General features: G+C 40.6%; 2 protein-coding genes across 3 annotated transcripts; one reads left to right on the forward strand and one right to left on the reverse strand.

The window, feature by feature from the left end:
- Positions 1-2,999: 2,999 nt before the first annotated feature.
- LOC149164863 (uncharacterized) lies at positions 3,000-5,878 on the forward strand. Its single transcript, XM_089429625.1, has 6 exons — positions 3,000-3,188; positions 3,233-3,294; positions 3,566-4,868; positions 4,989-5,447; positions 5,550-5,694; positions 5,838-5,878. The coding sequence occupies exons 1-6, from the start codon at positions 3,000-3,002 to the stop codon at positions 5,876-5,878; spliced, it is 2,199 nt and encodes a 732-aa protein (XP_089285751.1).
- Positions 5,879-8,771: 2,893 nt separating this feature from the next.
- Positions 8,772-9,577, reverse strand: LOC149164864 (uncharacterized). 2 transcript variants are annotated; one of them, XM_089431019.1, is made up of 4 exons: positions 9,377-9,577; positions 9,247-9,298; positions 9,127-9,172; positions 8,772-9,033 (listed from the first exon to the last, which is right to left on the reverse strand). In XM_089431019.1, the coding sequence occupies exons 1-4, from the start codon at positions 9,545-9,547 to the stop codon at positions 8,919-8,921; spliced, it is 384 nt and encodes a 127-aa protein (XP_089287145.1). In that variant the 5' UTR covers positions 9,548-9,577; the 3' UTR covers positions 8,772-8,918. The 2 variants fall into 2 exon arrangements, with proteins under 2 accessions (XP_089287145.1, XP_089287143.1); XM_089431017.1 differs by having other exon boundaries at positions 8,773-9,033; positions 9,127-9,298.
- Positions 9,578-10,127: the final 550 nt, after the last annotated feature.

Consider the following 10,127-nt stretch of genomic DNA (forward strand, 5'->3'; position numbering starts at 1 on the left):
TTGATATCATGGTGGGAAAAAAAATTCACCCAACTATAAAACTTATGAACACCTAATTCCACAAAAAATATTAAATGAGATTTTATTTGTAATGTAAAAAATCATATAAGATTATTTGTCAAAACATGAAAATGAATAAACACATTTATTATATTTAAATTTTTGAATAAAAGTGTAATACTATTAAAAGTTAAATGATGCTTAAAAATATTACATATACTCTCAACATAGTTAAAATGTCTTTGTGTGAGATAAATTTTTACAAAGTAAAAAATAATTAGTATTTCATATATATTAACTAGCACAACCACAGTAAAAATATTGATGTCGTTGATACAACCAAAGGCTTTATAAATATAACAAAGAAAACTATTGCAACATGAAGCATGTCTTACCAATGTATACATCTAACCATGTATAAAAAGGTTATATATTAATTTCCCCATCTAATTAGAATATAAACTTATTAGAATTGGAATAATCTCAAATTCTTTAAGAATCAATTAAAAAGAAATTGACAGTTCATCATCCACCTTAAGTTGAATAAGAAGCCTTCGACAATTAAGTAAATTGATGTGATAGTTAAAAATGATTTTGTGTGAGTTAATTTTCTTAAACTAAAAAATATATATTTCTTATTCAAGTGAAAATTATTAAGTATTTCAGATATATAATTTATGTAAATTGATACTTAGATCTATCCTAACTCCAAAACTATCGAGGACGGAGAGGGATCCAATTTATTTTCATTCTAAAAGAAGCTTTCACCTCAAGAAATTTGATCTCTCTTACCACTTGGTAGATAAAGAGTTAAGATAAATCTAACCTAAACTTCTCATAGAACATTTATATTAAATAAAATTACTATTTTATTATAAAACAAGAGCTATATACTAGGTATTACTGCTTAGCTTAAATATAGCTTAATGCAACAAAAGTAAAAAAGACAAATATTTCATCACAAAAATGAAACACCTAATAAAATATTGTATTGTTGAATGCCGTCAAGAAAAATTTAAAAATATGATTAACTAATATTGTTTATATTAAAATAGATATATCTATATGTGTGTGTTTTATTTTATTAATATATATAATTGTATATAATTAAAATTATTAAAATATGTTTTTAATGTAATAATAAGCCACTTTAAATTGAAAATATTGTGAAAAATTATAATTCATGCAATAGAAATAAAACTAAAAATAAAAAATTAGTAACTAATAGAAATGGAAGTTACTAAACAACCCATAATAAAACCTCAACGAATCACGTTACAAATAAATAAATCTCAATAATAAAAAAAATAATAAAAATTGAATTTTTAATGTTAAACTATGAATAAACCTCTTAATTTTTTAGTCAAAAACAAACTAATATCTAATCAAAAACAAAACTAAATAAGTTACCATACCCAAACCCAAAATAATTTAATGAAAAAGTAAAATCATTTTTCATTGTGATAAAAAAAAATCAAACATAAATTCTCCTTTTTCTAAGTATTAATCATAAAAATTAATCAGTGAGAGTTTATCTCAAAAGTAATAAAGCAACCCTTAACCTCGATGCTTGCCCTTCCCTGCACGCTCATTAAGATTAAAAAAGCGAATTTGATGCAGGAGCATCCAGCTCCGAGGAGACGAATGACTATTGACGGACTCACGGGAGAACAGAAACAAGTCAGAGGCTACATGATTGGGTGGACAGACCACCAAGTTGGTTATTGTTTTCTTAATTATTGTTTTATTTCCTTTTATCTCATAGCATTTTAAATTACAAAGTTGTTTAAGCCCAGGAAGGGAAAACTGTTTAGTTAAGTTTTGTTAAAGAATAACTAAATGACAGTTAGGATTCAGGTAGGGCAGTTTGTCAATTAGTTATGTTTCCATGTAGATTAAAAAGAAAAATAGGCAAATGTAGAGGGACTTCTTCCCTTCGTGAACAAGAGAGAAATAGAAACTTGATCAAGAAACCCTCTGTAACAGAACTAGTGTAAATTTGTTTGAGATAATCTATTGCTGACATTTTCCCATATTGTGCACACAAGTGTTTACTGTGTATCTACTGTATTTTTAAAAGTGAATTGAAATGGAAAGAGTTTAACTGTAACTAGAATTTCAAGAATGTTACAGGCATCAAATCAAGACCACGAGTCCATATTGCACAGAACCAGTATGCCAAGCACGAGGAGTAACACGGCCACATAAAATCAATATACAAGCTTACAAGAAAGAGGTATCAAACCAAACCACTCTGTTTCCATTAACTTAATTAAAGTATTTCATAGTCATTATACACAGAAAGATCGATAAACCTTACAGTATCATGTGATAAACCCCGGCATCGCCGTAAAGCACAAATTACCAAACCCTTGTTACACTAAGATTGTAGTTTGATGCAAAAGAACAAAGCACAGAGACTGCAAACGCCGGCAAAGGGCACGGCCGAACCCTAGACAACCTAAACAAGCTGATATCTACATCTACAGCCATATTGAACAATCTACAGACATACTGGAGCAGGAGTAAACCCTACCCGTTTGCAAAGGGTACCAGGGTCGAAAGGATTCGAAGATTGCGCAACTCGAAACCCTCGTGAGCGAGCCTTCTGTTCAAGCCTGCACATAGAAACAGCGAGAGGTTAGAATCATCATTAGTATAAGAGAATGAAGGAGCAAAAAAATGCGAGCATGAAGGAGATGTAAACTCACCCACAGGTCGACAGAGAGTTGTTGAGACAGAACCCCATTCCACAAACTGAAAAAGGCACAGAACCTGTAAGTGTCGATAAAAGATAACCATGCAGGGTGAATCATAGCACGCTAGCTTACCTTCGAGGGCGGAAAGAGATTGGAAGAGCGGCAGCTTCAAGGTCACAGTTACCTGTACAAAAATTATAGCTCAGTAACAGAGAATGCAAAGACTCTTACAGTGAACCCACGAAAATATAAAGCGACTTACCATAACCTCAGAACAGAACCACTGAGCCATATAGGTCCATGCACCTCGATAGACAGCATCGAAGACAGAGGAATAGCTCCTCAACAGAAACTGTAACCATTGTAACCATTGACCGAGTACAGGGTTCGTCTGTTGGACAGAACAGTGACCAGGGTTCGAAACCGGGAGCATCGCCACAGGAACGCAGAGAGAGCAGCGGCAGAGTGATAAGTGAAAATGAGCCAAAGGTAAGTCCTTAGGGTTTAACATAGGCGGGAGGTAACGGAACAAGCCGGTGGCTAAACCTTTCAACCGGCAGATGCGTGATTTAATGAGCCTCGGATTGGGGGCCAGGTAAAACCGCGGGAGTTTTGTCCGCACGCAAAGTGACCACCGGGGCCTGAGGTGAGACCACGTGACTGTGTGTCCACGTCACCGAAGGGCTGGGCCATCAAAAGTGGTATCAGAGCTAGTTTCTTGAGTTAGAACCAATGGAACAGGTAGAAGGTGAAGGTGAAGGAAGAGGAAGAGGAAGAGGAAGAGGAAGAGGAAGAGGAAGAGGAAAAGTAGTCCGTAGGGTAGTAGATGATGGACTTCGAGAGGAGATTCGAGTTTTGCGTGAAAGATTGGCAGTGGTGGAGGCTGGGGGAAGAAGAAACCCAGCAGATGACAGTGATGAAGAAGAAGTTGAACCGGAGGATGAGTTCGAAGGGGTAACACCGGAACTCAAATTGTTGAAGTCAGTTTTGCTGTCCAGTCATAAGCCAAGGCATGAGTTACCTACTTATGACGGAAGTCTGTCCGCAGACGTGTTGTTGGATTGGCTGAGTGAAGTCAACAAATATTTCGAATTCGAGGAAACCAGTGAGGATAAACAGGTGAAGTTCGCCGCCACCAAACTAAAGGGACATGCGTCCTTGTGGTGGGACAGCATTCAGGCGGAGCGGAGGAGGCTTAACAAACAGCCTATAAAGAAATGGTCTAGGATGGAGGCCAAGCTGAAAGAGAAATTCCTGCCGAAGGATTACCAGATTATGCTGTACAGGCAGGTACAGAACCTGAAGCAGAGGGGAATGACTGTAAGAGAATTTACAGAGGAGTTCTACAAGTTAAATTTACGGGCAGGATATGTAGAAGACACCCCGGAGAAAACAACCAGATTTGTGAATGGCTTAAGGGGGGAAATCTTGGATGAAATTGGTATCCTTTCACCCCGGACATTGGATGAAGCCTATCAGTTTGCGTTGAAGGCAGAGGAGAAAATTAACCGGAAGCAAAATGCCAGAAGAGGAGGTGGAACTGGCAGGGGGAAAGGTAAGATGTTTGGAAGAGGCCGAGGTGCAGGTTCAGGTGAAGAAAGCAGCAGCTCTAAATCTGCTGGAGCAGCAGAAAAAGACAATAGCACTAGAGGAGGACGACCACCTCAGCGGGGGCGAGGATATGGTCGGGGCAGGGGAGCTGTCCAGTGCTATCGCTGTCACAAATGGGGACACAAGTCGTATGAATGTCCTGAAGGTGAACCAGCAGGTGGGAGAGGAGCTTATGTTGCTCAGCCAGAGGATGCTGAGGCAACACCTCAAGAAGCAGAAAATGCACCTGAGACAGGTGAAGCTTTGGTGTTGAATAAAGTGTTGTTGAAACCAGCAAAGGAGGTTGCAGAACCAGATCAACGAAAAGCTTTGTTCCGCACTGTCTGCAAGTCGCGGGGCAAGTGCTGCAAACTGATCATTGATAGTGGGAGTACGGACAATCTTGTGGCTGTGGAGATGGTAGAAAAGCTGGGATTGAAGAAATTGAAGCACCCTACACCCTACAAAGTGTCATGGCTGCAGAAAGGACATCAGCTGTTAGTCGACGAACAATGTGAGGTAGAATTTCAGATTGGTAAGTACAAGGATAAGATCCTTTGTGATGTCATGCCAATGGATGTCTGTCACCTACTGTTGGGACGACCTTGGCAGTTTGATAGAAGTGCAGTTCATGATGGGAAAACCAACTGCTATAAGTTTGTGAAAGATGGGATCAAGCATACGCTTGTACCCATCAAGGAGGAAAACACAGCAGAAGCTAGTGAAGTGAAAGCACTGCTGTTAGGCGGAAAAGAGTTTATAAGACAGATTGAGGACAGCGAGATAAATTTTGCTGTCATAAGGAGACCAAAGGCAGTGGTACTTCATACACAGGTTTCGGATTTGCCTGAAGAAGTTCAGAAATTACTGCAGGATTTTGGAGACATTGTGGTAGATGATCTTCCAGATGAATTGCCACCAAGGAGAGGTATTAGTCACTGCATTGACTTTATACCAGGAGCAAGCCTGCCAAACAAAGCAGCTTACCGCATGAGTCCTAAAGATCATGAAGAAATTAGGAAACAGGTCCAGGAGTTGTTGGACAAAGGTTTGATTCGGGAGAGCATGAGCCCATGTGCAGTACCAACTGTTTTGGCTCCAAAGAAAGGAGGAGAGTGGAGAATGTGTACAGATTCCAGGGCTATTAACAAAATTACTGTTAGGTACAGGTTTCCCTTACCTAGGATGGACGATATGATGGATTGTTTGAGTGGGGCGGCTTATTTTTCGAAGATTGACTTGAAGAGTGGATATCACCAGATCCGGATTCGGGAAGGAGATGAATGGAAGACCGCTTTCAAGACGAACGAAGGCTTATATGAGTGGCTGGTGATGCCTTTCGGTTTGAGCAACGCTCCCAGCACGTTCATGCGTCTGATGAATGAAGTGCTGAAGGAATTTAATGGTAAGTTTGTAATAGTTTACTTGGATGATATTCTGATTTTTAGTAAGACTAAGGAGGAACATTTCAGACATTTGCAGAGTGTGTTGAGGAAGTTACAGCAAAACAAGCTGCTGATTAACCTGAAAAAGTGTACTTTTTTTCAGCGAGAATTAGTATATCTGGGATTTGTCATTGCAGAAAATGAATTAAAAATGGATCCAGAAAAGGTGGCAGCTATAGTTAGCTGGCCTTCTCCAAAAAGTTTATTTGAAGTCCGAAGTTTCCATGGACTAGCCAGCTTTTACAGAAAGTTTATCAGAAATTTCAGCGAGATTTGCGCACCTATGTTGGACACAATTAAGAAGGTAAATCAGCCTTTTCACTGGACTGAAGCAGCAGAAAGTAGTTTTCAAACTCTGAAAAAGAAGATTACGGAGAGACCGATATTGAGGCTACCTGATTTCAACAAACTTTTCCAAGTTCGTTGTGATGCCAGTGGGACAGCCATTGGGGCAGTCCTTAGCCAGGAGGACAGACCGGTCGCCTATTTCAGTGAAAAGCTAAATGAGAGCAGACAGAAATACTCAACCTACGACAAGGAGTTTTACGCCATTGTGCAGGCTTTGAAACATTGGAGACATTACCTGTTAGGTAACGAGTTTGTCTTATACTCTGACAATTCTGCGTTACAGTACATTATGCAGCAGCATAAATTGAATCATAAACATGCAGCTTGGGTTGAGTACTTGCAAAGTTTCACGTTTGTACTGAAACACATTAGCGGACAATCAAATAAGGTAGCAGATGCACTTAGTAGGAGAACGTTGCTTCTCCAGGAAAGCACGATGCAGATTTTGGGATTTGAACACCTAAAAGAGCTGTATCCGACCGACACTGAGTTTATGGAAGCCTATGAGGCTTGCCAAAACCCGCTGTTACGAAATGACAGCAAGTGGCTAGACTATAATCTACAGGAAGGATTGTTGTTTAAAGGAGGGCAGTTGTGTATACCCAACTGTTCTATGCGGGAAAATATTGTACAGGAAAAGCACAGTGGAGGACTGGCTGGACACTTTGGTATAGACAAAACGATTGCTCAGGTACGACATTTCTATTTCTGGCCGAAATTGCAGCGGGATGTGCAGAGGTACGTGAGCAGATGTAAAGTGTGTCAACTAGCAAAGGGTCACAGTCAAAATACTGGTCTTTATTTGCCATTGCCGATTCCAAGCCGACCATGGGATTCAGTGAGTATGGACTTCGTTCTGGGTTTGCCGAAGACACAACGAGGTTTCGATTCAGTAATGGTTGTAGTTGACCGATTTTCAAAAATGGCACATTTTGTACCTTGTAAGAAAACCAGCGATGCTACTTATATAGCACATCTTTTCTTTAATGAAATCGTTCGGTTGCATGGACTCCCGAAATCCATTGTCTCTGACAGGGATGTAAAGTTTACTGGTCACTTTTGGAGAACTCTGTGGAAAAAGTTAGATACTCAATTGCAGTTCAGCTCCGCTTACCACCCGCAGACTGATGGTCAAACGGAGGTAGTAAACAGAAGCCTAGGAAACTTACTTCGAAGTTTAACAGGAGAAAATTCCCGGACGTGGGACCGTGTACTTGCACAAGCAGAGTTCGCGTACAACGATTCACCGAACCGCAGCACCGGGTACAGTCCGTTCCAGATTTTGTACGGCATGCATCCGCGAGGAGTGCATGAATTACGAGATTTGGGGAAACTTGAGAAACGGAGCGCTGATGGGGAAGAATTCGCTCAAGCTATGAGCAACTTGCACGAACAAGTCAAGCTGAAATTGCAGGACAGCAGCCAAAAATATAAACAACGAGCTGACACAAAGCGTCGGGAAGTTCAATTTAATGTTGGGGATGAAGTACTTGCGTACTTACGTAAGGAGAGGTTTCCAAAACGGGAGTACCATAAATTGAAATTCAAGAAGATCGGTCCCTGCAAGATTGTCCGAAAATTTTCTGCGAACGCTTACGAGATACAGTTGCCACCTGGGATTGGGATTTCTCCCATTTTTAACGTGGCAGATCTGTTTCCCTATGTCGCTGGTTCGGAGAATGATGCAACAGTAGGACACCAACCATGGAGAAGATACTTGGACGAGACAGTTGCCAACGGCACCACCCCTTGAGATCGAAAGAATTCTGGATACACAGGTAGCTAGACGCACACGCAGGAAAGAGTATCTGCGGTATTTAGTCAAGTGGAAGAACCGTCCAATAGAGGACAGTTCGTGGCTCAACTCAACGCAGATACAAAAGGCGGGCTATTCTGTTGACGACCTCATGGAACGGAGCCATGACTTTTTGCCACCCCGGGAGCCTGATGCAGGAGCATCCAGCTCCGAGGAGACGAATGACTATTGACGGACTCACGGGAGAACAGAAACAAGTCAGAGGCTACAGGATTGGGTGGACAGACCACCAAGTTGGTTATTGTTTTCTTAATTATTGTTTTATTTCCTTTTATCTCATAGCATTTTAAATTACAAAGTTGTTTAAGCCCAGGAAGGGAAAACTGTTTAGTTAAGTTTTGTTAAAGAATAACTAAATGACAGTTAGGATTCAGGTAGGGCAGTTTGTCAATTAGTTATGTTTCCATGTAGATTAAAAAGCAAAATAGGCAAATGTAGAGGGACTTCTTCCCTTCGTGAACAAGAGAGAAATAGAAACTTGATCAAGAAACCCTCTGTAACAGAACTAGTGTAAATTTGTTTGAGATAATCTATTGCTGACATTTTCCCATATTGTGCACACAAGTGTTTACTGTGTATCTACTGTATTTTTAAAAGTGAATTGAAATGGAAAGAGTTTAACTGTAACTAGAATTTCAAGAACGTTACAGGCATCAAATCAAGACCACGAGTCCATATTGCACAGAACCAGTATGCCAAGCACGAGGAGTAACGCGGCCACATAAAATCAATATACAAGCTTACAAGAAAGAGGTATCAAACCAAACCACTCTGTTTCCATTAACTTAATTAAAGTATTTCATAGTCATTGCACACAGAAAGATCGATAAACCTTACAGTATCATGTGATAAACCCCGGCATCGCCGTAAAGCACAAATTACCAAACCCTTGTTACACTAAGATTGTAGTTTGATGCAAAAGAACAAAGCACAGAGACTGCAAACGCCGGCAAAGGGCACGGCCGAACCCTAGACAACCTAAACAAGCTGATATCTACATCTACAGCCATATTGAACAATCTACAGACATACTGGAGCAGGAGTAAACCCTACCCGTTTGCAAAGGGTACCAGGGTCGAAAGGATTCGAAGATTGCACAACTCGAAACCCTCGTGAGCGAGCCTTCTGTTCAAGCCTGCACATAGAAACAGCGAGAGGTTAGAATCATCATCAGTATAAGAGAACGAAGGAGCAAACAAATGCGAGCATGAAGGAGATGTAAACTCACCCACAGGTCGACGGAGAGCTGTTGAGACAGAACCCCATTCCACAAACTGAAAAAGGCACAGAACCTGTAAGTGTCGATAAAAGATAACCGTGCAGGGTGAATCATAGCACGCTAGCTTACCTTCGAGGGCGGAAAGAGATTGGAAGAGCGGCAGCTTCAAGGTCGCAGTTACCTGTACAAAAATTATAGCTCAGTAACAGAGAATGCAAAGACTCTTACAGTGAACCCACGAAAATATAAAGCAGCTTACCATAACCTCAGAACAGAACCACTGAGCCATACAGGTCCACGCACCTCGATAGACAGCATCGAAGACAGAGGAATAGCTCCTCAACAGAAACTGTAACCATTGTAACCATTGACCGAGTACAGGGTTCGTCTGTTGGACAGAACAGTGACCAGGGTTCGAAACCGGGAGCATCGCCACAGGAACGCAGAGAGAGCAGCGGCAGAGTGATAAGTGAAAATGAGCCAAAGGTAAGTCCTTAGGGTTTAACATAGGCGGGAGGTAACGGAACAAGCCGGTGGCTAAACCTTTCAACCGGCAGATGCGTGATTTAATGAGCCTCGGATTGGGGGCCAGGTAAAACCGCGGGAGTTTTGTCCACACGCAAAGTGACCACCGGGGCCTGAGGTGAGACCACGTGACTGTGTGTCCACATCACCGAAGGGCTGGGCCATCAGAATTCCTTTATAACGATATATTTTTTGTTAATTATTTTAATGTAAAAAACGAAGGCCACCATGTGAGTATTTTGTATATTTTCTGACCAACATCACTTTAAAAGGATGCAAGAAGGACCCTGACCACATGTCTGTTTACTTCGGAAGCTTTCGGAATTAGACGGACACGTGACTTTGTCTTTTGGAAATAAATAAAATTAAACTAATAAATTCAGAATGGCCATGCAACGAGTGGTCGCTGGTGACCAAGGTTGGAATTTCACAACAAACTTATTTGTTAGTTGTTTGTTTTTATAATTTTTTTCATACTCCTAAAA

This window comes from Pinus tabuliformis, chromosome 5_1 (assembly GCF_031772625.1).
Source record: "Pinus tabuliformis cultivar Carrire ecotype Pingquan chromosome 5_1, CPIR1, whole genome shotgun sequence".
NCBI classification, from domain to species: Eukaryota; Viridiplantae; Streptophyta; class Pinopsida; order Pinales; family Pinaceae; genus Pinus; species Pinus tabuliformis.